Raw genomic sequence first — 27,858 nt, forward strand, 5'->3', positions numbered from 1 at the left:
GCCCCTCCGGGGCTGGGCGGGCTGGGCTGGGCCGGGCTGGGCTGAGCCAGCGCTGCTGCCTGCCCGGGCTGCTCGCAAATGGGAAAGCAGAGCTTAGGCTTGATGCAACACAGTGTTCTGTCTGGTTTTATACATTAAAAAACTTATTTCTAGTATTGGACAGGGATGATTTCTGTGGTAAAAAAAATTCAGATGATCTTAATTTGCTCATCAGAACAAAAACAAGAGCTAGGAGGAGGTACTAAATTACAAACTAAGCATGGGGGGTTTGTTATATGCTTTGATTTTAAAAACTAGCCTACAGCAAATTCTTCTACTTTATAAATGTTGCTGAAAACACTGCAGCATCCTGGTATTTTGCTACACTATGGAATGTTCTTTTTATAACCACTGTGATAATCATGGGACAGGAGATGTTTCACTGACTTTTAAGACTACACGTAGCTGCAATTAAAAATTAAGATTTTGTAAGTTTGGAGCCTAATGTAGTTAGACCCCAAAACCTACATTAAATTTCTAGTTTTTGAGGATTTCTATATCATGGGGTACTATTCTGCCTTTCCATGTTAATGGTTTTTGAAAAGCAAAGGTAGATTTTATCATTCTCACTATTAACTGTTTCTGACCATTTTATTTACAAACAGTAGTTTAGCATAGATGCTCAGCTGAGCAGCTTCATAGAACATAGACTATGCTGAGTTGGAAGGGACCCAGCAGGATCATCACATCCAACTCCCTGCCCTGCCTAGAACACCCCAAGAGTGACACCATGTGCCTGAGAGCATTGTCCCAACACTTCTTGAACTCTGTCAGGCTGGTGCTGTGACCGCTGCCCTGGGGAGCCTGTTCAGTGCCCAACCGCCCTCTGGGTGAAGAAGCTTTCTCTGATATCCAACCTAAACTGCTCCTGACACAAGTTCAGGCCATTCCCTCAGTCCTGGCACCACAGAGAGGAGATCAGTGTCTGTCCCTCCTCTGCCCCTCACAGGAAGCTCCAACTGCAGTGGGGTCTCCCCTCAGTGTCCCCCAGGCTGAACTGACCAAGCGCCCTCAGTCCCTCCTCACACGGCTTCCCCTCAAGGCCTTTCAAGATCCTCCTGGCCCTCCTTTGGACACTCTGACAGCTTTGTGTCTATTTTATATTGTGGCACCCAGAACTGTCCCCAGGGCTCGAGGTGAGGCTGCCCCAGTGCAGAGCAGAGCAGAGCAGGACAGTCCCCTCCCTGGCCTGGCTGGGGATGCTGGGCTGATGCCCCAGGACATGGGTGGCCCTGCTGGCTGCCAGGGCACTCCTGACTCATGCTCAATGTGTCATCGACCCCCAGGGCCCTTTCCTGTTTGCTTTTAAATTTAACTCTGGGTATTGTACATGCTCTTTTTTTGGTAGCAACTGTTACAGGAGCTGTAACTGCACATCTAACTACAATATATAAAGATTAAAATAACTTTTCACTGTGTACTGTCTTGTTTTCTCTCGGTGCTGCTGTAGTGTTACATCCTCGAACCAGGCAGACAGAGGGAGCCCAGTGATGAGCTGTTAGCCAAGCCACCAAGGTGCACAATGGGGGCTAATCAAACCCAGGATTTCTAGACCTTTGTTTCTACCTGACCCAGGTGTGAAACAAGGCATGGCAGCCTGCTGGCGAATACAGTTTAGAGCAGGACAGGGTCACGTTTCCTCTGTGCTGCAGTTTCTCTAACTCAGTGGGGGAGAGGGTACCCAAAGGCAATTGTGTCTTCCACAGGAAAGGCCCCAGTGATCACAGAAATGCTTTATGGCCCAGTGCCAGCCTTGCTGCAGTTAAGAAAATACAGCACTGATGGAAGGAGTGAGTTCAAATGTAGAATTCCTGTGGCTCCAGGTGCAGAGCACAGGGCCAGATGAGCACTGTCCATTCCTGGCATCAGCCTGTACTGAAGCAGGGTGCACCTGAGGGGACCCAGCTCCAAGTCTCCCTTTCCAATGCAAAAAGCCTCCCCTAAGCAAAGGGGTCAGGCATCCTCCTCTCCTCTGAGGCTGGCAGGCTTAGAAGCACTGCTCCAAAGTGACAGCCTGTAAGAAAAAATGTTAAAACTGTCTAATTTAGGAAGCTCCTAGAACTCATCTTCCTGGGTGTGGGAGTGAAGGTGTCAGTAATTAACATGTGGGACCACTCAGTTCTCCCTCTCCTAACGCACCTGTGCTCCGTGTCAGGATGTAACCCACGGTATTCTGCTCTTGTACACCAGAGTGGGGCCAGGCCAGATGACACTTCTGAACTTCAGCCATTGCTCTGAAGCAGTGAGGCACTTGTTCCTGAGACCCAGATGTAATGAACTGCCAGCTGCAATAGTTGGCAGGGAAACTGCAGCCTGGGAATGCTGGGTACTGAACATCTGTCCAGCTGCTCTGATGAGAAAATGAACAGGCACTTCTTGCACGCAGGGCTGTGGCCCAAGGCCCAGCTCAGAGCAGCCCTACTGCCTTCCACAGGGCATGGCCTCAGGCAGGCTCCAGCCAGGGCTCACAGAGCTACTTCACTGAAATGCTTTCCCCTTGTATTAACTGCCTGATCAGTGACTCATTTCAAACCCCTCTTTTACACTGGCTGATACCATGTCTGGTGTTCACAGCATTATTGTGCCCCTTTTTTCCCAAAAGCCTTTTCACTTTATTGCTGGGCTCCTTCACCCCAGCCCCAGTCACTGCAGCCTGGAGGGAGCAGGGCAGGGTGCTGGGTGCAGCCAGGAGCAGCAGCTCAGGGGAAGCAGCCACACAACCACGTTCTATACAAGCCATTTATTTGAAATGCCAACTATACGTAGGATAAAGTCAGTGTTACATGCTTCTCAGCAACAGTAGAAAAATAGAACCAGTGAAAACCTTTTTACAACTGTAATGGTACTCAAAAGAGAAATGTATTGTTTTACAATGCATCACACAAGACTAGAATTCAAGTTTGGAGGTACCTAAATAAAAATACTATTTTTTTTAAAAAAACACTATGTACAATTGAAGCGTAAACAAGTTTTACAAAGTACTGGTTATGCAGGTTGTAGAAAAAACACTTGCATAGGACATGAAGTCAGTTTAAGAAAGTTTTCTGAGCCTTTAGCATTGAAGGCACTTGACTTTATACCAGTAACAACACAAGGACAAGAAACAAATTCTTAACACTGCCGAGGGCAGGGCTGCCTTCTGGCAGTACAGGTAATTACAGAAACCCCAAATGTGGTTTTACAAGTTTCCCTCAAAGCTGTTCCCTGCATCCAGCAGGGCTCAGCACCACCTCTACCATAGAAGCATACAATTATTAGAACAGTGCCTCAAACAGCATTAGTGTTCTTTCAAAAAAACCCAAACAAACCAGAAAAAACAACCAAAACAACCAAACCAAAAACCCATACAAAACACCCAACCCCCTTGCCCCCACCCCTTTCCCAAACCCAAACCAAAGAAACCCCTAAAGACAGACATTTGGGACATTCTGGGATCAAAACCCAAGGCTTACAAGGACAGGTGGCCACAGCCTTAAATTTCATAAGTGAAAATCCTTAAGAACAGGAAAATACAACATGAAACTGCCAATCAACACAGCAGTTACTAATACACAACTACAGTAATTCTGTGGAACAACAAAACATTTCAAAGGAAGAATGTGTTTTAGGAATTAAGTTATTCATCCATATATTAAGGAAAAGAGGAGTTGGGTTTGGGGAAAGGGGAATAAGACCTTTTTGCATGTTGCTCACTAAATGCAAGTCTGACCTCTCTCTTTAACAGAACAAGGAACATGAGTCTCCCTCATTCAAAAAAACAATGTTTATAACTCTATCCTCAAGCAAAATATTTAATAATCTGTCATTTCCATCTAATTTATAGAAGGAAAAGATGTCAATTTCCAGCCTAATCAGAAAGTGCTTCATGTAAACAAGGAGCTTCTGCACCAAAGTTTCAGTAGACAGAGAACAAGGAGTAGCAGGTAGCACAGGTATGTGTGGTGTGCAAGTGAGATGGAGGATGAACACTGGCTTCTGAATAATGCTGCCATGAAAAATGGTCTCACCCCTCTGCACATCCCAAGTAGGAAATCCTGCTCTGGAGTACAAAAATAAAGTTCCAGTAATTCAAGAAATCCTTCTTTTCCACTTCAAACCAGCTGCCATTAGCTGCCATCTTCTTCCCAATTCAAAATATGCAAGTGAAAACAGATTGTCTATATGGCCTGATTGTCTTTGTGGCCTCAGAAGGACTTGTCTTTCATTCTGCATCTACTTTTAAACACTTAATTCATCCTTTTTTTAATACTGCACAGCTCCTGAGACTTCAGAAACAATTTTGTATTCTAAAACGCAGACACGTCCTCCCCAGAGGCATTTCTCACCAGAAATTATTCCAAAGCCAAAGCATTTCATGATTTCCCTCAAAACATAACCTCAGAACTTCTCATCTTCATCAGCCACACCCCCCTCCCCAAATTTCAAGCTTTAGAGTTTTATCTGTAGATCTCAGTCCCACCTCTGTCCAAGTACACAGTGCCACATCAAACTGTGATAATCAAAGTAGTTTTCCTGAAGTACATCTATCAGTTTTAGGCAAAAATATTGAGAATAATAAGTTTTCTGAGGGCAGTTGTAATTTTTTAGTAGTTAAGCTACCAACACATACATGATGCAAGTCCAGGGAGTTTCAGGGTGTGTGCTGAAAGGTCCTGGTTCTGCTGAGGATGACACCCTTGTGTGTGGTTAGAGCTATGCAGTCAGCACTGTGCTCAGCTCTTCAGGAGAAACCCAGAGAGCCTCAGCCCCTGAACCTGCAGCAGCAGCATCCCCCCACTGACACCTTCTTGCATTTAACAGTGTCCTACACCACAGTCCCATGGAAATCCCACACATGGGTGATGAAGCCACCCAGGACCACCCAGTGCCTTGACTGTGGGCAAAAAACAACATTAAAAAAAGCTGACAGAGGAAAAAAAATCTCCCCTCACCCACAAGGCACATCACCTGCAGAGTTTAGGCAAGTTCCTGCTCCAGCCCTACCCCATGCTTCCCATGGCTGCATCTCAAAAGGAGCACCTGCAGAACCACCACAGAAGCAGGCCTACAGATGTGTCTGCAGGAGACACAGAGTTTATTGGTTCAAAGAACCCATATCTTAATTCATTTAGAAGCTATTTGGTAGTTTGGAAATGCAGAACTCAATATGTTTCAGTAACACTGTGTTGTTACTAGGCCCTCGATACTTTAATGAAACACATTAGGTAAGAATTTGCCATCAACTAAAACCAAAAGTAAAGTTGCAGCAAGATTTCTGTTAAACAGTATTAAGCACTTTGAGCTGCAGGAAACAATCCTACCTAACCTAAAAGCAGTCCTTAGATCACACCTGGGACTGTAGTTTTCTGCTGTAGAAAAATTCATTACAGAAACTGCATTTAACCTCCCACTAAACAGGAGCTTACCAGCAATCACTACTCTGCAGTGGCATCAGATAGGGATCAATGAATGCAATGAATTTGTGGTTAGAACTGCACCATGAGTATTAAGGATGTAATTCATAACTGCAACCCTTCCCCTGGTGCTCTGCGGAACCCTGCCCCAGTGGCAAGAGCCAGCCCAGATGAGCATCCTCCCCTCCTCACACCCTGCTAACAGGGCAATCTCATTTCTGTGCTTTCAAAAAGCCAATCAGGCAATGGAGGTGTAATTTAGGAGCGCCAAAGCGTGGTGATGCTGAAGCAGTGACTCTTCCCTTGGATCCTGCTCACAGAACAGCTGCACCTGTGGGGCAGCACCACGTGAGGAGCACTGTCACTGAGAGTGAAGCCCTTTAGAAAGCACAGGCAGGAGAAAGCAAGGCCATGGGCTGTCACCCCGGCAGGGAAACCCTGCCACGTGTCCGGGCAACAGCGAAGGTTCCGAGCCTCGGCTTCCTGACGCCCCAGGAGTCAGCAGGAATCCGCTCACCTGGTCTTGGCTTACCCACGGATGAGCAGCTGGAAGAACAAGTAATTACTGTAATTTTTACAGTATTTCCAGATTTATTTCTAAATGGGCAAATCAGCAATTCTAGTCTGTCAAGTAAGTGCTTCCTGCTTCCAGGTGATCATGGAGTCCTCCATGGTCACAGCCAAAACAAAAGTAAACAGACTCATACTGTCATATTCCAGTGAATTTCACAGGAATTTGGATTCCTAAATATCCCTCTGGATTTTTAAAACCCCAAATATAATTCTTGAAGTGGGTTTGCTATGTATATAAAGAGAAGACCAGCTGCCAGAACTTTTCAAACAAAATATTAGATTGGATTCTTGCTGTAGTCATAAAAATCAGGAAGATTTCAATCTAAACAAACAAAAAAAAAATTCAACTAAAAATGTATTTTTTTTGATGTGCTGTTCTTTGGAATTCCTATAATTAAAAAATAAACGCACTGTTATTATCTCATAAGAAAATACATTTCATAATGTGCAACCCAATGCACATAGAGAATCAGCATGTGAAAGGGTAAATGCAAAAGTATGAAAATACAGTCCTTTAAATGTGACATTAAAGTTTAACATATTAGTACAAAACTAATACACTAAAATAGATGTACAGGTGCAAAAGGCTACCAGGTTGTAGAAAAAAGGTACCAGTTTTTTTAAAAGGCTTAATTAAATCTGCTCAAAAAAAAAAAAAAAACCTGCAATAAAATAAACCCAGAAGCAGCATTAAAACCAAACTGATAACATGCTGTCTCTAATAAAGCAATGTATGTACAAAACAAGTGAGCAAAGCTGAATTTTTCTGCTGGCATGAAAGAATTTCTCTGACAGAAGTCAGGCCAAAAGTTGCAAGGAACGGGATGTTTACAACTCTTAGGCACAGAGAAATAGTGGAGGTTGCTTTCATAGGGCAGATTTTTTGTACAGGAAGTCTGGTTTGTTTGGAGACCTCCTTCCTCTGCTTACTCCATCTTCCCTTTCCAAATCTGCATTTCTCTGTGCTCCATGTTCCAATGGCTCATCATCTGCCAGTCTCCTACTGGGTCTCTCTTCTGGCACGTCAGAGCTGTATGCAGAGAGGGAAGGTCTGTTGGAGGTTAGCCCGTAGGTTAAATCCGTTTCCATTTTTGTTCTTCCCCTGACGTGAACAGGGCCATTCCCAGCACTCTCCTGGGCAGCCAGTGCCAAGTCCAGCCGCTGGGGGGGCTGCTCTAAGACATCGAGGTGTATTGGCTCATTCTTCTGCCTGTGCTGATGCCCATCCTGGGAGAGCAGGTACTCCCTCCTAGAATCCTCTTGCTGTTTAGGAGAGATCTGGGAAGGTAGATAGGCTGACTTTAAGCCACTTGGTGATGCCTTATTGTGGCTGTACAAATCTGGGCCAAAATAAATGCCTTGTGAAGGTGAAGGACTGTGCCTGTTGGGTGCTGGAGTGGAGGGCCTGCATGCAGCATTGGAGAAGTCATAGAAGTCAGGATACTCCTGTGGGTTTTCTCGAGCATCTGTTTTTTGCTCTATTGCATGTTTTTTCCGAGAAGTAGGCAGGTGTCTGTTCTGAATGCATGAAATGTGCTGGGGGGGGCCGGGCCCTACCTCTGTAACCGCCTGGCTCAGCTCCGTGTCCACCGTGAGCTCGGGCAACCTTCTGTCCTTCAGAGACATTGCTGACACCCCCATCGCGATGTCCGGCATCAGCTCGTTCAGCAGGGGCTGAGTGCACTGGGAAAGAAAAGAAATGGGTCCATGGAAACAAAGACAAGAGCTAAACACAAACTGTTTATGATACTTTTTGTAATTTAAAATGGCATTTTCTTAATCAACTTTAGTCTTGTCAACTTCAGCCTGCAAGTTTCCTGCACTGTTTAAAGAACACATCTATCCACCAACCTTCACCTTCCTGCTTCTCTCCTTCATGAAGCTGCTGTGTCACAATTACATTTACTTCTCCTAAATGCATCCTGCCTTGAACATGCAGTAAAGGACAACATACTGCTGAACTTTTTAAAAGCAGGCTTGCTTTAAGCCATTTACAGTTATCAACCAAACAAGGTACTTGGTGCAGAGCCCAACAAAAGGTTTGTCACAGCACACAGCTCCAGTGTAGGGAAGCCACGACACACCTGTCATCACTACAGACACAACCCTTCTGCTTCCCCATTTTAAAGTTAGTGAACTGCAGACATGTGCTCATGACAGGCTCAGGGGGAGCCTCAGTTACAGGGCTCACTAGGCCCACAGAGTACAAGGAAACTGCTGCGTGGCGTTCTTCTCACCTATCCCAGGCTTGCCTCAGTGCAGAACTGCTCATATCACAGCCTTCCAGACAGGAGAGTGAGAATTTCTACTTACACTTATCATTTCTCATGAAAGCAACTTTAGTAATCATTGATTAAGTAACTGACAAATTGCAGAAAGAATACAGAACAAAAATATCACCTATATTAAGCCTATGCTCCTCCTTGCATTACTTATGGACACATTCTGGCAGAAATATTTCCAATATGAAAAAGGTTACAGTATAGTTTCCTTAGGGAAGTCAGTATTGATCAAAGGAGAGTGACATGCTATGAATCCCACCTTTGACCAAACAATGGCACACATTTCTAATATGAAGTTATAAATTTTATTCTAAAATAAAAAAAGAAGTGCAAAATATTTAAGACAGTTGCTAATGGGAAGAAAATAAAATCCATTTTTCCAATCAGAACTTGAGGATCAAATCTGCACCTAATGTGGCACAACTATGCACTGACAGTTTTCTCACTGCAGAAATAAATAATGAAATTCTTCATTCAGCACTTCCTGTATTTTATAAAGCTGTCTTTACTGGATATCCTATAGTCTATTGGTTTTATTGCATCATATTGTAGTTCAGCAACTATAATGACTGCTTTTACATGCTGTTACAAACTCCTTTTTATCAGCAATTACCAATTTCTGCTTGCCAATTCCTTTTCAAGTACTTCTCAGCTGTAAAGCTTTCATACTCTTCCCACATGTATAAAGACAACCTGTTTACTTTAGACTATGTACCTGTAATTAGCCAAAATATCCTCACTACTTCTACCTGTGAATTACAGTGTGCACTACTGAGGCTGGCTTATGCTTTGTTTTAGTGTAGAGCAAACTACATTTGTGACACGAGGGGCTGCTGAGGTCACTTGGTCTGTGCAGCCTAGAGGAGATTGAGGGGAGACCCCTCTGCAGTTACAGCTTCCTGTGAGGGGAAGAGGAGGGGCAGACACAGATCTCTCTTGTGACCAGTGACAGGACTGAAAGGTTCTTCACCCACAGGGTGGTTGGACACTGAAACAGACCCTGTGTGTCCCTTCCAACTCAGGATATTCTATGATTTCAGAAGATTCCTGAGTGCCATTTGGCCCTCCAACAATGCTCCTGCCCTGGAATGTTCATTCTCCTATAGGGATTCTCGCTTGCCTTTAGGATAGAGAATCCTGACAGACAGTTTGGTAGAAAAACCTCCTAACCAACAAAGGCGCTGACTTCATATAACAAAGCCAAGCTACTTCACCACAACCATTCTCTCCAGTTCCTTCGATGAGGTACTTTGAGCGGCCAGAAATAGGCAAAAGAGGAGAAATGCCCACACTTACCACTTGTTTCTCAGCTGCCATGACAGCGGCCGCTGCTGCCACGGTCTGTCGGCCCAGCGCGGCGGTGTTGGTGCAGTCGGGGGGCGCGGCCTTGGCGCTGCCGCCGGGCAGGTACGCGGGAGCGGCGGCCTTGGGGGCGGCGCGCGACGAGTGGAACAGAGAGTGGTTGCACGGGTAAGAGAAGGAACGGGAGGGATGTTGACTTGGCACCCTTTGCTTCCAGCCCACTTTGAACTGGTTGTGAATAGGAGTTGCTGGTGGATGGTATGGAGGTGGAGGAGGGGGCAATGGTGGATGGAAGGCCACGAAAGAGTCCAGTTCTGTAAACATGGTTTCTGCAGTGGGAGTGCTGTTGACGCGACATCGTCCAGACTGTCTCACTGTCAGCAGTGGGCTCTCATCCCCAAATCGCTCATCAGGAAAGAATTTGTGAGGATTCTGCAGAGGTAAAAGACCCAGCATGTTACACGACAAAGGAGGAAGACATCTAGAAAAATCTCCCCAACTAACACCCTCAGAAACATGCTAATACTGTAACTGCCGGGCTGTGCTACATCCAAGCTCACCAACATTACAAGGTGACTACAGCTACCATGCAAAACTGATTGGGGCTTTTCTAAAATAAGACAAGAAGCATCAGATTCACTGTAAGTTGACCAACAGATGCATTTGCTTTAGCACCAGTATATAAACAGAAGAGGGATTTTCAGTTTCCCAGCCCTGACATGTACGGTCAGAGCTAAAGCATAAGTTACTATGTTTCCTTCTCTCTGTTTTAAGAATAAATAATAATCTAGGTTTCAAGTTATGGTTCTACTGTTCTCATCCACTCTCATTAGCAGTTTTAATTTGTCCCCAAAATTTGTGTCAATAAGAGCCTCCTGAATGGCAATGACGCTTGAGAAAACTATTTACACATTGCACTTAGAGCTTTATAAAATCATACATCAAATGCAACTGGCCTTTGCACCTGGACAGTCACGCAGGCATTTCAAAGCACTTGTGTGCATACACAGCAAGTACTCCTATGCAGAGCACACAACCCAGTCCCTTCAGGCTCTCCCAGCCATGCTCCACACCTGCAGGAGCTCAGCAGCAGCATCCGAGAGGCCGAACTCGCGCAGCACGCGGATCTGGATCTCGTAGCTGACGGTGGCGCCCTCCCCGCAGTTGAGGGCGTAGGCGCGCTGCACCTGCTCCGTGTGCCGCAGCTCCTGCAGCCGCCGGATCATCTCCTTCACCACCACGAGACTGGGAACTGCGGGAGAACAGACAATGCAGGGGGGATAACAGAGAGGCCTTCCTTTCAACTGTCAGACAGTAAGTTTGATTGCAATGGCTGGATTTATTCTGAAGGAAAAATCTAGCATCAGGCTGCCTTGGATTTTGGTTTTTTTTAAGAAGCATTCTGCCAAGAACTGTTCAACTTAACACATGTTCCATGGAGCATCATTAAGCCACATGGGACAACACACATCCTACAAATGATAAAAACATACACCACTTCTCTAGCTTCTGCTAGAATGGGCCCCAAATAGAGCTTTCTTTATAAACCCCTCATGATGCAGGAATTCCATGATTAGAGGTGGGGGCAGGATATCTTAAATAACAACTGAATGTTCCCTCATGAATTGCACAGGCCAAGAATTCATTGATTTTTTTGGCATACATTTCATATTTCTAATGTAGTTCTATAATCAAAAGACCATAACACCAGTATGTAACTAGAGAAAGGCATTTTACACAAGTTACACAAAGTGTAAGCCAACAAAAACCTGTTAAAATTATGTTGTTTTATGCACTCATATTGAAACAATTTTAAAAAAACCATTCCAAAAGAAAGTAATGTATAATTTTGGGTATTTATCCTGTTGCAAAACTTTCTCATACCACTTCTTACTGCTGTTTGATGATGAATGATATTTCTCTGTGCTGTTTCTGTCCTAAGGAAAATGTGCATATAAATAGGGAAGACAAATGTAAGTCCTGGTGTCTGATCCTTTACCAGCTTTACAAGTGTTATGTACTACCATGACCAGATAGATGTCTGTAATGAAAACTCATAAAAATTAACCAGATCATACAGCAAACAGTGTGAAAAAGTATTTGCATAACAGAGAAGGAGAAACACCACACAATTACAACTAGTACCAATTTCATGAAGTTTACACTGGTACATGAAGGAGAAGTATATGTAAAATACAGTGCAAAATATTCCCCTCCTTAATGGAGTTCCTGTACTGAGAGGGGAAGGAAGGAACCCATTCTAACCAGCCTTTAAGGCTCTACCCTCCACACACTTAAATTCTTCTGAGAAAACCTGTTTTAGCAACCAGATGTTTAGCTATAGCCAGTATTTTGCTAATACTTAAAAAAGAGGATCTAAGAGAAGTCTGAAGCAGATCTCCAAACTAGTAGGCATAAAAATGATAGAGAGTTTTCATTTAAAAACACTGTCTTCTCAAACCCTAGGTTTTTTTACTACTATTCATGTGAAACACATGGAAGAAAGATTATGTGTATAAAAAAATACAATTATCTCAGTTGCAAGACTTCTAATTTAGACTGAAACTGAAAAATGCGTAAAGAAACCCAACCACTTGCAGAACCTGGCCTCAAGTTTGAGCAGGCTTCAGCTGAACTAATTTTACAATAGTGCTGCAGGAAGAGCACTAAACACACTGCCAGCAGGTTTGTGCAAACACAGTGCCCAGGCAGAGGCTCCAAGGAGAAGGCAGGGACAGAGGGAGGTGACGCTGCCCAGCTCGGCCCCCAGGGCTCCCTGGGCCCCATCCATACTTCAGGATGGACTCCTGTACAAGTTAGAGGTTGGGACAGGCTTTAATCTCCTCACATTAATGGGTCCCATCTGCCCATTCTAGCAAAAAGGCACTGGCAAACCAATCAATTCTTTTGCTCAATTACAGGACTAAGCAAAGCAAACAGTTGCCAGGACACAATTCCTGCACTCCAACTACTGGCCAGGCTCAGAGCTCGTATCTATGTTCAAATCAAAGGACTGGCAATAATTCCTACCTATTAAATTGTACAGAATCAAGACACAGGGGAGTTTCAGATTGGTCAAGATGTCTCATGCTTGCCAACAGAGCCAGTTTTTTTAAGAACATAAGAACTTTGGCAAAACACTGAAAACCTCTGAGAACCTGCTGCCTTTCTCAAATTCTTTGGAAATTAGGATTGAGCAAAGTGTTATCAAAGTCCTATTTTACATGAAATACTTTATATTCAATTCATGCTAAGTATATTTACACTTTTCTAGGGAGGGAAGCCCAAGTACTATAATGCACTGCTGAGATGCCACACTTTTGCTGAGAGCTCCAGATTTCTAAACAAACAATTGGTACTTTTATCAATTTTTTCAAAAGTAAGTTCTCAGAAGCTCATTTTCAGCTTTATCAAGTTCCTTCCCAGACTACAAGAAGCAAACAGATCAAAACCATTCCACAAAATTTCCTAGAAATCTTAGAACTAAACAGTGTTTCAAATATTCCTAACACTTCAAATTAAATTCTCTGGCAGCAATTTCAATCCATTACTTTGGTCCTGGGTCTAGCATCTGTAGGAATAGTTTATCTACTTCCTTTCAACATAGCTGACTGAAGAGAGACCTAATTGGTATATAAAGAGCTTACAAAATGGGGAATGCCATAGCACAGCATTTTCCTTCACTGAATTAAAATGTAATCTTGGTCATTTAGCTATCTAATCCTGCCCTCCAAAACATCCACTGACCCTGACAACTTGTCATCAGTTGCAAGCTTTGACAGTGTCTTCTCTATGCACACTGAGTATTAATGGGACAGGGGAAAGACAGGAAGAGCTAGATGCTTTAGGAACCTCACTATATAAATTCTTCCAGTCTGACACCAAAAGTTCATATGCATAAATGACAAAATATATTTAGTATGTATTTTCCTGGCTTGCCTATGGGGAATGTCACACCAATCATCCTGAAGTCAGGAGGGGCCATATTTACTTGAGCCTATAAAAATGCACTCTGACACATTCTTCCACAAAGAATTAAGCTGGTTTGGCTTCAAAGCTAAAGTGGATTTGGTAAATTGAAGTAAATGTGTTTTGAATTCTCATTTCCAGTACTTTTCTGGCATACTGAGTTCAGCTGATTTCCTTACAAATTATATTCTCTGGCTTTTGATTTTTGAAAGAAGTTTTCCAGACTCACAGATCTTACCTATATTGGACAACTGGTTTGTAGAAAACTGAGAACCCTATAGAAAATTCTGAGAATAGAGAGCCAGGCACCAGCAAGCATTCTACTGTGTTTAACCGGTCCAAGGGTTTTGTTGTTCAACTCAACTAGTTACTCTGCCATGCAAAACCAGTTAATGTCTCTAGGACAGACCAAAGCAAGACTATTCCTGGTGCAGAACTACTCTCTGAGGAAATGATGAATTCAATAAGTGCACTCACTCCACTCCCACACTCCCAGGAGCTGACTCGGCACAGGACACACTCAGGAGCTCACCTGGGATCTCGTTGGCTATAACTGAGGGAGGGCTGCTCTGGTTGGTGCTCACTTGCTGGTGGGTGATGACGTGGCAGCACTGCGGCACCGCGTTGTTCACCATGTACAGCGTGTCGGGCACGTTGGACATCCGCACCATGCGCAGGCGCACCAGGTCTGTCTGCTCCACCATCATCTCATCCAGCACCGACTGCAACGACAGCACCAGAGCCCCGTGAGAGCACTGCACACACCCACTGCCAGCACAGCCACACCAGGGCTGCTCCACCATCTGACAGCACCAGAGCCCCGTGAGAGCACTGCACACACCCACTGCCAGCACAGCCACACCAGGGCTGCTCCACCATCTGACAGCACCAGAGCCCCGTGAGAGCACTGCACACACCCACTGCCAGCACAGCCACACCAGGGCTGCTCCACCATCTGACAGCACCAGAGCCCCGTGAGAGCACTGCACACACCCACTGCCAGCACAGCCACACCAGGGCTGCTCCACCATCATCTCATCCAGCACCAACTGCAACGACAGCACCAGAGCCCCATGAGGGCACTGCACACACACCCACTGCCAGCACAGCCCAGCCACAGAAGGGCTGCTCCACCATCTGACAGCACCACAGCCTCGTGAGGGCACTGCACACACCCTACTGGAAGCACAGACCAGCCACACAAGGGCTGCTCCACCATCATCTCATCCAGCACTGACAGCCCCAGAGCCTTGTGGGGGCACTGCACAGCCCCCACTGCCACTGATGCCAGCACAGCCCAGCCACACAAGGCTGGCTGTGTCCACACCACAGTAACTTGGTCAGGTCACAACATCCAGCTTTTAATCAGCATTTTCTATCCTGTTTTCCAGGCATGATCATAGCTGAGTTTGAGCTAAGAGCAAGCAGGAGAATAGTTTGGGAAGGATGCTTTGTTTAGTTTAACTTGTCAGGTTAGAACTGATCTTCTCAAGGCCAGACTCTATGGACTTAAGACAATTACTGCCTATGAGTCTCAACTTTCTGTGCCACTGAGTAGAAGGCACTAGCCTGAAAATGAAACCTGTTTTTCTCAGACATCTAAAGAATAGAAAAGGATTTTGGCCTACACTTTGAAGATTCTTACTTAAGATCAAATGAACTTATTTCAAAAAATGGTAGACTAGCAGGGGAGTAAAAAAAAAAAAAAAAAAAAAACCCACAAAAAAAACTCCAAAAAAAACAACCACTCATTCACAATTAAGTAAAGTTACCAGAGACTGTGACAGTCCTCCCTCTATGGTTAAAAAGCCTTAAAATTATTTTAAAATACTAACAGCATAATATGAAACCAGTACTAACAAGCAGGAATTCTGACAGGGATATGGAGGTTGTAACTATGTACTTTTTACTCTGCATAAATACTAAAGCACTCCCATAGCATACACCTGAAAACTAAGAGTCAAAGCTTTTATCACGTTTTTGTTAGTTTTAGCAATCCAAGATACAAAGAGAACATTTTAACCAGCTGGTCTTCTTTTGCTATTTTACTGCCACTTGGTGCTCTCTCTAACTGCTGTGCTCAAAATGCAAAGTAGTTTCATTTCTTCCCTTCCCCAGTCAACAACATCTTATACCTTTAAAAACCATCAACAACATCTTATACCTTTAACAACCAGGCACAGGGCAAAAGCTCCAAATTCACCAGAGCACATGTCAGAGTCTGTAGTGATGTGGATGTACACAGTTTCATCTAACCTTCTTGTTCTGCTGTCACCTGCACTGCTGGAACTCAAAGCTCTCAACTCAGATCAGAGCCACCTGAAGTGGTGGCATTGGTCAGTGACACAGAAGGCTCCCGTTCTGTCCAACAGAACATGGCACATTCCTGCCCCACACAGCACCATCTCCACCCTGCCACCAAACATCACCACCAGAGATGCTACAAGACCTTCAGCTTGACAGTGCTCATGCAAGAAATTAAACAGGGAAGCAACTGCTTGAGAGAGAAACAAAGAGGGAAACAAATTCATTCAAATCGGACACAGGATTCTTATTCCATTTTGCGGAGGATCACAAGATTTTGGGTATGTTCTGATTTAAACAAGGTGATGAAATATCAGTCCTCTGCCCAGTGGAATAGCAGTTCCCCACCCAGCTCTGGTGGGAGCTGGGGAGCCTGAAAGAGCTGGCACCAAGGTTGCTGACTAGCTGCAGACCGGGACTCTCAGGCTCTCACCTTGCCATCCGCCTGCCTGGAGGGCTGCCGAGGAGCTGGGCCGGCAAGCTGGCTGGAAACCAGGGGGGTTTCCCTCACAACGCTGCTTTGTTTCCGGTGGAATTTCATCAACATCTGTCTCGCAAACATTTCAATTTCGACAAAAAAAAATTTTGTTGAAATTTTTCTGACCAGTTCTAGAGACTTGAGCCTGATGATCAATCTTGTAAGTCTTGTTAAACTGAAAATGTTAGTATTTTAGGCCAGTACATGTAAAGAGACAAAACATCCCAAAATCTTTCCCTGTTTACAGAACCCCCTGATGACTCCAAGCTGAGAACAGTCAAGGGTTGCTGATATTACCTTAGCCTCCTCCACATATGGTGAGAACAGTCTTGGCCGCACATATATTCCAGCATTTTTTTGCCGCAGCCAGGCATTTGACTTTCCACCTTCTGAAGTTGGTAGCATGTCTGAAGGAGGAGTACTAATCAGGCCTCTCTTCATCTTTAAGAATCAAGAAAGAGTTTTACGGTTTTTTAAATACTAATATGGTAAAAACTTGCAATAAATGCATTCTTTACACTTTTAGCCTTTTGATAGATTTAAAGAACACAAAACCTAACCAGAAAACCAGTGTTACACATCTATTACTGTCAATGACAACATTTTAGAAGTTAATCCTTAAAATAAACAAACAAAACCAACACCCACCAATGCAAAAAAACCCTTCACACCTGAACACTGTAACATGCATAGATGTGTTTGTATGAGACTACTGACTTACTGCATCACTCAGTACTTCACTGTTCATGGGTAAGATGTGCTCAATGCGGACAAAAGGTAAAAGTGGAGACAGGATCTCCCTCAGCTCCTCAATGTCAAGATCTCTCCTCTTCACACCTCTTTTATTCACACTGTGAGCAGTACCACTGAGTAAATTAGGCTCTGTGGGAAGGAACAAGACATGCTAAGTTTTCATCAGAAAGTTTAGAGAGGATAGCAGGAGGTACAAGGCTTACCTTACAGGGGAGGTTAAAGAAAAGGAAGGCAAATTCTCATTTTATACCAGTAGGGCTCATCAGCACTGTTCCACAAAACTAACAACTGAACAGGGCACTTGGTGCTATGGTCTAGCTGACATGGTGGTGGATTAGTCAAAGGTTGGACTCTGTGATCCTGGAGGTCTTTTCCAACCTAAATGATTCTACGATTCTATCTCATGCCTTAAAATCTTGTACGAAGCACCCACAGAGACAGGTTCAGTTTATACCAGCACGGGTCATTGGCACAGCTGCCAGCTTCAAAGTGTAGGCCAGGCAGAAAATACAAACATAGCAATTGCCATAAACATTTGGAAAGCTCTATTAAGAGCTATGCCATGAAAGCAGTAAAGCAGTTGTACTTCCCTGCTAGCAGTTCTCCCAAGGACTCCACTGTAGCTCCTTTGCCTTTCCCCAGCAGTTTTCAAAGACACTTTCTATCAATTAAGGTCTGAAGAGTCCTCATGGATACATTATTCTAGCATCCTCGTGTAACCCACCTCAGTAACATGGTGTCAAGCCCTCTCAAATTGCTCTCATGGTCACAGGACACCTATTTGTACCAGAAGTGGCATCTTCCTGGAGACAGCAAAATGACCATGCAGCCACATGTGTATTTTAGGTATTGTGCCCAACCTGCACATGACTGACTAGCTTCCCTCTTTGAGGAAACCTGTCAAACATATCCACCCTGCCTCAGTACATGCAGCTCAAGCTTTGGACACAGCTCGTTACGTTCCCCAGTGCTTTGTGGCACTGACACCATCACACATTCAGAGCTGCAATACAAGGAGTGCCACTGAGGAATTTAAATGAAGTTACTAGACTAAATCTGGCCCTAATCTGACCGAATTTGGCGTCGCCATTATTTCTGCTTTTGCTTATTGTGTTTTCTCTTAATCCCAGATAAGAGATGTGAGCTGTTTATTTAATGAATGCCAGAGCAAGAAGCCGTGCAGTGATCCCAAAGGAGCAGCTTCTGCCCAAGCCCAGGTCTGTTACTGTTTAACTGGCTCCATTATGTTCCAGTGTGCCCTAGGACAAACACTTGGGAAATCCTGTTTTGGAAATAGGTAAATACTTTTAAATGACTCAGGACACTAGAAACACATCCTTTAACTAACTTTTTGTTGCTTTTCATAAAACATGTCCATGACAAAGCAGTTGTGTTGCAAGCAGTGACAGTGGATTTCAGAAGCATGGCCAGCCTTCCCAAGGCAGTAGTTACACCAGTACTGCTCTGTTTTTACTCAGGCAGGCTTTTCCCTTTCTGCTCCTCTTCTGGCACTATGGGATTGACACTTCGTAGTGCAGATGAACTACAAGATCCTTGCATTTGTTATTTGGGACATACATGTTTAACCTACTTCCCATATCCAACACATTAAGATTGCTCTTGAAGTTACCATTGTAGCAATAATGTGCATCTAGGCTCATAAAAATACATTTACATCTACTTTAGGGAAAACACTGATGCCACTTGTTGGCTTGTTTCTCACTACCACAGATTCCTGTCAGAGACACACACTCAAACTGAAGTGAAAGGCTGACACAGTAAACTAAGAGTAAGACTACTGCGAGAAGCCTGCATAACAAGATACCACAGAGAGTTTTTATTTGATGAATTAGTTACAAGAAGAATAACTCTGAGACAACAGGAAGCCAACGAGATTTCAAAATCAGATAGTCATAGAGGCTGAAAGGACCTCTAGAAGTCTGGATCAGTCACCACCAATGTCCACAGCTTCCAGGTAAGGCACAACACATTGCCCTTCACTGCATCCAGCTGGGCCACCTGTGCCAGTGTCTGACCACCTGCAGAGTTTCTTGTATTTCAGCCGGTGCCTCACTGCCTCTCATCTTGTCCTGGGTGCCAAGACAAAAGTGCTGCTCTATTTTCTTTGCTTCCTGCCATCAGATATTTATAGACTCTGCTAAGATCCCCTCTAAGCCTTTTCTTCTTCAGGCTAAACAATCCCATCTCTGTCAGAATGCTGTGTTCTCATTTTAGATAGCAAAACCTTTAAAGAAAGCAAGAGCATTCGCTTTGTTTTGACTATACTATCGACAAAGTAGATTCATTTTCCCTAAGACTCACCAAACATAACTGCCATAAATTTGGGTTTATTTGGTTTAGTACTGGATGGTTTAAGGGATCCTCACCTCGATCTGCTATCCTCTTCATCAACTGGTGTTCTCCCCATTTAATCAGATATTTCAGAATATCTTGTTCACTTGCCTGTAGAAAGAGGAAGTAGGAAGTCAGTAATCTGTACATGCTTAATGTCACATGCCCACACACACAAAAAAAAAAAAAAAAAAAAAAAAAAAAAAAAAAAAAAAAAATCACAGGTCTTTTCCAGACAGGTCTTTTCCAGTTTTTCCAGGTCTAAAGAAACACAGTTGTACCCAAGCATGAAGTATTTGCACTTTATGATCTGCTTACCACTTTCTCCTAATATTTTAAGCTCTACTACAGGTATATCACACCATAATTTCTACATTCATATTACTAAATCCCTATGAAGAGGAAGTTTTTTACAGATGGAGAAGTTTTATTTAGTATGGAAGCTTACAGCTGTAAAGTTTGAATTATTAAATTTAATTAAAAGGGGTAGTTCTACCTCTGGGCATTTCAAGCTTTTGTTTAACATTACAAATTCAGCAATATAAGCTCTCATGGAAGATCAACAGTACTGTTAACTGTAATTTCTGAAACGCTTCAAGTTAACAAAAGTTTTTAAAAAACCACTTTAAATAACCTCTAGCACTTAATCCTTTACAAAAAAGTAAGATTGAGATTAATGCATTTAAAAAAAAAATCTAGTAATCTTTAAGCTATTAAGGGGTGGTCATCATTATAAAGATATCTCCTCTGAAGAGCAGTGGCAGCAAAAATCCAGAGTCTTTCTGTTGGCCAGTACAGTTCTCTCTCCCTAAAACTACACAATCACTGAAGGCAAGTGACCAAAAGAAAAAAAAATCTTGTGCAATACTTGTCAGAGACTGTATTTTTCTCTCTTCATGAAAATAAATTGAGTTTTCTGAACCATTTCTAGTTTATTAGCTCCCACTGCCCCAAATTAGCATGGGTTGTTACAGCAAAACTACTCCCACCATGTAATTTTATAAATCTCTTAAACAGGCAAGGCAAATGTTAGATTCAGAAATGCTTTGTTTAAAATAATTTCCATGCATTTATAAACTATTATTAGACTTCCAAGCAACAGCATATACCACATTTGGGTTGTGTTACAATCCAAGAACAAAACAATTTTCTTAATCGCTATTTCCATTTAATTTTTTTACATAGTATAGAAGGAGTGCTTAGTGTGCACAAGCCCTCTTCAGCCTACAATTTAAAATCAACTGCTGCCAAGCACTTCCAATCATGGAAGAGCACATCCTGCTGGTTCTACAGGAGAGCTGTACTCTGCACTGCAGGTTACCTGCAGATAGTCAGACTGGATGGCTGTGAGCAGGTGGTCCTTGCTGAGCTCGTAGAAGACCTCTGAAGTCATGACCTGGGTGAACTCCTCACAGAGGAAATGCAGCGCCTGCCTGTGCACCCACTTGGAGCCGTAGGGCTGAGAGCTCCACTTCAGAATGGCAATCAAGGTGTCCAGGGAGATGCTCTCAGCAATAATATCTTCACAACCTACCAAACAAGGGCAACAATCAACAGTGGTGTTACAGAGGCACTTTCATCCTGAAGGAACAATACATGTGGCTAAATCTGTAGTAGAAAGGGTTATGTACACTCAGTGACAGTAAAGACAGGTGCCCTACAAAACAAGGTTGTGTTTTGACTAGAAGTACAATGATTTTAAGTTTATGATTCCAACTATACAGTTATTCACTTTTTTAAGGCACATGAAGCATCATGGCTGCTGGCACACCTGGATAAACAACTGGAAAGCTAGTTCAACCCAATCAGAACTCCCTTTGGTTATCTGAGTGTTTAACATATTTTAACATTGAGAATTTGAGTCACTATTGCTCACAGCAGATTCACAGAAACCCATGAACTGTAACAAAGGTGGGATTTTTGCCTGTATCACTTTGGTCATGGACCCTCCTGAGACAGACCATGTAGAGGAAAAGAAACACAAGCTGGAACAGTGCTGGTACTCAGCTACTCAGCACAGGATGAGGGCAGCAAAGCATCATTTTCTGGCTCACAGAAAAGGCAGGAAGCAGTGGATGGCTGCTCCAGGCCACCACGATGGCCTCAATATCCAGCGAGGCACAGAGGGTGCCAGGACAGGGAGCACATTCTCTGACAGGGAAGCAGAAGGGAGGCAGATTTATGAGAGTCTGCTACAGTTTCTTCCTACCCACAGCTTTGTTAGGATTTACTCTTTCACAGAGTACACATCTTCTGAAGGACAGAGAGTACAGTTAAAACTCCTGAAGGGAAATGGAGCTGGTTTGGAAGAAATGAGGAAAGACATGCTGTGGGAGGGCTGGAAACATGGGAACTTGGGACTAAGAGAGATGATACCACAACGTTGATAACTTGAAGTTTCCAATAGCACTTTGTTGATTTCATCTGTATATCTGGTTTAGCACAAAGACAGCAATTTAAAGAAAAAAATTCTCAGAATTATACATTCCAGTCTCAACCCACTACAGCCACAAAATTACAGTTGTGTTTATGCCTATAAGAGGAGCCTAGAGAGTTCAGAGCTACATGGCTACACTGCAATTTTACTTCTTGTACATCATCATTTTTCTCTCAAAGATACCTAAAAACTAAACTTTGTTGTTTAGGGATGTGCATTGCATTACTGAGCTCTTGAAATAAGTTGAGTAAAAAAGTGTTTAGCACAGTAATCTCAACCCTAGTCAAGACAAAGACAGTATTTTGGTACTAGCTGCATACAGATAAAACACACTAGCAACAATTCAGAGAAATAAAAGAAAAATCTTACTTTTCTACATAGAGCAGCATACAGAATGTATGAATATATACAGAATATATGTTCATTCCATTTCCATCATAATAACATGAAAGCTATGGAGTAGGTAGTAACAAATGAACAAGCTTCTTCAAGTAGGAGGGAATCTGTCAAAGGAGCTACTACTTAGAAGTAAAGTCACTAAAATGGGAATTTAAACAGTAGAATTAAGAAGGCAGTAGAAAGCACAGTTTAAACATGAGACTGGTTATAAATTTACCTGTCCTATTAGACACACATATTTGTACTCAATGCTGTAACAACCACAATGTGGTAATTGTAAGAACAATATTCTACCACTAAAATTTTCTAAGCTTTTCAGGAATATGCCTGAATGTATACACAATTTTGGACACAATCCTTATTAAATTTCTAAAGCAATTTATAAGAGTAATGTCTGTCCCCCAACAGTAATACATTTTACACCAGTTCATATTTAAACCAAACTTTCCTCAACAAGCAGCTGGATGATTTTTTTTCATACGTGTGATTCACCCAAGAAGAGGAAGAGTGAATGCAGCCACTGACAGAAGGGCTAACCAAAGCACACACACTTGTGACAATTGCAGCACATGCAGCATTACACTGTGCATCCCCAGACAGACTCTCCATTTGCTTCTGACAAAGGGGTGAGTGGTGAGTCAGCTTTCAACACAACTGCTTTGTCCTTCACCATTTCCATCCTGAAATAGCATGGCACTTCTCAGAGCCACCTATCTCTGTGAGGTTACATATATCCTTACTACTGCTAGCAAGAATAGATGCCTCACAATAGATACTGACCTCTAACCTGCATGGCAAGCACTGGCCTTAAGTGAGCAGGGCACAGGCAACAAAGCTGGGCTGGAGGCACTTGGAGCATCACTCCAGTCATCACCAGTACAGGTAAGAGCAGAGGATGAGCACTGTTCTGAAATACATTCCCTGGGCTGAGGCACAGGTTAGTGAAACTGCCCTCTCTACAAGGGGGAATTCCCCAGATTCCTAAAGGATGAAATCTTAAGTCTTAAAAAGTTCTGGTCAAGAATCTGAGAAACAGCCTTAAACAAACAAACAGTAAGAAACCAAACCATTCAAAACCCAACTTATCATCAAAAAAAGTTCAAAATACTTCAGCATATGTCAGAAACACAGAGTAAATAAAGTCTGAAGCTTTCCACTTCAGGATCCATTTTTATCCAAACAGCAAAGGGCTGACATTGCATTTAACTTTGTCATGTGAGTCTCTCTCAGCTTTTCTTTTGGGGCTCAAGAAAGGAAAATGTTCAGTTAGCAGCAAACCTGGCACGTGAATGAAAGTGGTGACTAGCTGCAATTTGTTAAGAGAGGAGTTTGACTCCCATGAATAAGAAACAAAATAGTTTGAAACCATTATTTAGGGTCATCTGCACTCAGCCTTCCCCTGCTAAATCCTAACACAATTTTTTGCATGCAATTATTCTGCTTGCATGCAAGCTGACTTCAGCAGAAACTGCATTTCCCTGAACTCTGAACATCACACAGAAAGACTGCTCCATTTCAAAGCCAGTAAACCCACACACTGAAATCAGTCACCAGGAAACTCAAACTACAACAGCAGAGACTTATCTCAAAATTAATGCCATTCCTAGTATTTCATCTGACATTTATTTTTGAAGTAAAGATGCCTGCCCCCTGAAAAGACACCAGAAATGCAGTTCCAAAGATCTGAGCAACACCAACTCATAGAAACAGTGCATAAGCTCAGTCTCAGTTCTTCTGTCAAGTTCAATTATTGCACAACTAACAATAATATGACATCAGGTGAAAAGCTCACTAAGGATGACTAGCAAATGAAAGTCTTCTTCCCAAGTAATTTTAGCAATGGGTCAGAAGTGTGGGATTACTAAAAGGATTTCTTCTGAAGTAAGCATACGGTAATAATTAAAGCAGTTTTTGAGCTTTTAAATAAATTGGGGCAACCCAATTCTAGCTATGGAAGGAATCCAATTTCCTTTCTTCTTTGGCAGAGGTTTTTTCTGCTTTAGCAATCAGCCACTTGGCAAAAAAAGTAGTCATCTAATAGCCACAATATTGCTCTTCACAGTGGAACACAGCATTTTTTCCTGTGAATATTATTTTTTAATACTCAGGCAGCAACAACCAGCCCAAGATCCATTTGCAGTGTCCCACAAGCTTCTGTGACCATTACTATCCTTCAGAGGTTCAACCTAGAATCTACAAAAGGGAAAGATAACTGTCACATTTTGCACAAATGATGCTATTCCATGCACTCCTTTTGCTGGATGCCAATGGAGCCTTCCTGCCATCAGGTCCTGGCTGCTTCTGCAGTTCTCTCCCAAATGCAGCCCCACTGTCCCTCCAGACAGGAACAGCTTGAGCCCATGTTTAGCACTCTAGCTAGTGCCTTGGGATCAGGACAGCGACAGACCTGCTGAAGACAAGTCAACTGCCTTCAACAATTAGCAAAAGTGGCATTGAGCAAACCTTTTACTACAGAGCTGTTAGCTTGACTGAGCTCATTCTGTAGTGAAGATTTTCCCCCTAAACTTGTGCACACCAGTGGAGCCAATGAAAAAAAATAGTAAGAATTCATCTTAACACTGAACTGAAATCTAGAAGCTATTCAATGTTTTTCAAGTTTGTCACATTAGGAGAGACCATGCTGGCAATCACAGGAACCATAGTTTTTGAAGGTGTATTTAATACTGCTACCATGGGATCCCTGGCATTTCAGCCCTCCTATAACCAAGAGTACTTTTGATGTCAGGCAACATCTGTTTCTAGATCAAACAATGTACTACTGAATATAGCAGAACTTCCAATAAAGTTTCTAAGTTCTTGTACTTGTCAAGAGTAAACCCAACACCTAAAAAATAAAAGTGAAGTAAAGCAAAAAGTCGGAAATAGAGGGGTTTTTTTGCCCATCTTCTTAAGAAAACTTCTTTTAATCAGGTGACAGAAAAGGTTCCCAGGCAAGACTATTTCATAAGGTCCCAGTATCCAAAAGCCTATCACAGCAAAACATTCTGTACCTGCACCTCAGTGGGACTACTCAGGACAGTGGGTAACAGGGCCAAGATGCAGTAAAGGATTCATATATGCAATACAGCTATCTATTAAAACTAATATGCCTGAAATCCAACCTCCCTGCAACAGCAGGGCAGTCCTGTAAGACTGGAAGTGGGGAGTATTTTAACAATCTGTGATGAACAGGACTAGGGAACTAATTTCATTTTAGTAACTGTACTACAGAAGAACAAGGGATAAGTGATATTAAACCAAATCTTTATGAATCAATGTGTTAAAATAATTGCACCAGTACAGTTGATAGACAGCAGTAAGGTAGCACGAAGACAGAAAAACTGCAGCAGAGGGCAGAAACAGGCAGGCAGAGCACAGAAACATCCCACTAAGGGATGTGCTCCAACCTCCTGGAGAGGGCTCTATTGCTCATAGCCTCTGTGGAACCCCTGAAGAGTTTCACTTCTGACTGTAAAAATTACCTGAGCACCCCTAAGAGCAGTGATAGTTGTATTAGGTACAAATAGGTTTCAGTATGATCAGCTCTATTGACCAGATATGCTTGCTGATTAGCTCATTTACTCAAAATAGTTCATTGAAATATTCATTTCAGTTTCTCTTGAAAGATAAGTGACACTCCTCAGCTAAAACAAATCAAGATGAAGGCAGAGGAAATTCTAGATAAAGATTGTCCTGCTTCACTTGGATGGTAAAGATTCATTGCACATACTCATCACCATCTTCACCATAGGGAAATTACCTATTAAATCACAATAGTCAGAAAAAGAAGTATCACTGTGTTAGGAATGGGAAAATTTCCATGGAAATAGTCAAAGCTGAATCATCTGCTGAAACTGAAGAAAAATTACAACATCTGGATACTTAGAAAGGTCCCTGAAGACAAATCAAACTAAAATCTGTTGAAAACAAAAACAGTTGATCAGAAGCTTTAAAATACATCAATTTCACTTGACACTCAGTTACAAACACCCAGGCAAAACTGAGTGGAAGTGAGAAAAATGAACTGGAAAGAGAATCCAGACTTAACATAATAAGCCCAAAATATTTTCCACGAAACCAGGGAGACAAGCCTTCACAAGTTCACAACTGGCCAGCAGGAGTGAACTGAAACAAAAAACTTCAACTGAGGATGTGGAAATCTAGAGAAGAAACTTAAGACATCAGCTCCTGCAAAAGCCAGCTGATGGGATCAGTCAGTACTTGGGGAGAACTGGACACCTGCTGCACCACAGAGTGGAAAAACACTGCCAGAGATCCAGGCTAAGAGATGATGTCAGGTGAACTGCCTGCTCAGTGACCTCCAACACCCACACAAGGCTGTCTCCTCCCCATCACTCTGCATAACACCTGCAAGTCAGACGTCTGAGTGACAGCTTCCAGCACAGAAGTCTCCTAGTTGTGAAACCAGGGAATAGGATGGACACTACTGAAATTAAGATTTCCCATCTACCTCATGTTAAGTATCATACAAATGAGGACAAGATGCTACAAGTAAGTCAAAAACAAGAACAGTGGCCATGACTAAAGCACATCTTTAAGTGATCTCAGTCACGTGCAGGCACACAGTTTTCCCTGACCAAATAAGCTTCTTTTTAATTTTGATTATAAGATTATACCAGAACAGTTCTTCCATGTCTGCACAGTACCAGTGACCTAAACATGAACTCTGCAAATTAAATATGAAACTATTAGATTCTGATTCCACTGGCATATACAGATCTACACAGTGCTTACTACTTTCTCCTGTAGCTAGGGAACGCAGCACCAATTTGTAAAATCCTAATTAGGTGAAGTTAACATCTAGAATTTCAATATCTGAAGGAGTGCCAAACCTACATTTTTTAGTATTTGATAATTAAATAGATTTCAACACTTGCTGATTTTACTGCATTTCTCCCCTGTGTAACAACAGCCCCACCCCTCAATCTCACTACTTTTGCAGTCAGAAAGGGATTTACTATAGAAAGAAGAAAACCTCTGAATGCCACTGCACCCCTCTACCTGCTCCCTATGACCACCCCCAAAACACTACAGCTCCAGTTCATCCAGAGGGCCACAGCACTGAGCCTGCCCTGCTGCACTCTCGGGCTCCAGCCACTCAAGTGTGCTGCTGAAGTGAAGCCCAGTGCAGCTCCTGCTGCTGCCTGAATTATCACTCTCCTAGAGGCAGCACTGGGGACAACTTCCAGGAAAAAGTACAGATCTTGTTACCACTGACTCATGGGTTATACATTCCAGAGCAGTGCACTACTGAAATGAGTGCCAGTTTAGGACATGCTGATCCAAGTGAGCTCAACTTAAAGTGAGCAGAAACAAACTCAACACCAAATAAAATATCAGCTCATTTTTCAGTATTTACTAACATATAGATAGGAAAATGGCTTTTATTTTCTAAGTTTACCTAAGTTTCTGTGGAAAGTTCTCTATCTGCCATTGCTTTTCTGCTTTGCTGTAACTGACACTGCTTCATCAGAGCACCTCCAGATCACAATTGTTCCAGTTTAGGTTTCCAATCTGAGGAAAAGAATTGCACCCTCTTCATCTATGAAACAGTGC

General features: G+C 42.9%; 1 protein-coding gene across 2 annotated transcripts in view; it reads right to left on the reverse strand.

The window, feature by feature from the left end:
• Positions 1-2,764: 2,764 nt before the first annotated feature.
• Positions 2,765-27,858, reverse strand: part of BTBD7 (BTB domain containing 7) — a 52,033-nt gene continuing 26,939 nt past the window's right edge. Inside the window, exons 4-12 of one of the 2 annotated variants that reach the window (XM_054275993.1) lie at positions 20,767-20,975; positions 19,481-19,556; positions 17,062-17,222; positions 16,638-16,781; positions 16,296-16,409; positions 14,091-14,280; positions 10,663-10,841; positions 9,584-10,021; positions 2,765-7,688 (exon numbers count right to left, since the gene is read on the reverse strand). In XM_054275993.1, coding sequence (XP_054131968.1) covers positions 6,873-7,688; positions 9,584-10,021; positions 10,663-10,841; positions 14,091-14,280; positions 16,296-16,409; positions 16,638-16,781; positions 17,062-17,222; positions 19,481-19,556; positions 20,767-20,975 — 2,327 coding nt within the window. In that variant the 3' untranslated portion in view covers positions 2,765-6,872. The remainder of the gene's footprint in view (positions 7,689-9,583; positions 10,022-10,662; positions 10,842-14,090; positions 14,281-16,295; positions 16,410-16,637; positions 16,782-17,061; positions 17,223-19,480; positions 19,557-20,766; positions 20,976-27,858) is intronic. The other variant, XM_054275994.1, reaches the window with a different exon arrangement.

Source organism: Melozone crissalis, unplaced genomic scaffold (genome assembly GCF_028551555.1).
Source record: "Melozone crissalis strain CALT ecotype California unplaced genomic scaffold, PUWL_Pcris_2 ptg000018l_1, whole genome shotgun sequence".
NCBI lineage: Eukaryota > Metazoa > Chordata > Aves > Passeriformes > Passerellidae > Melozone > Melozone crissalis.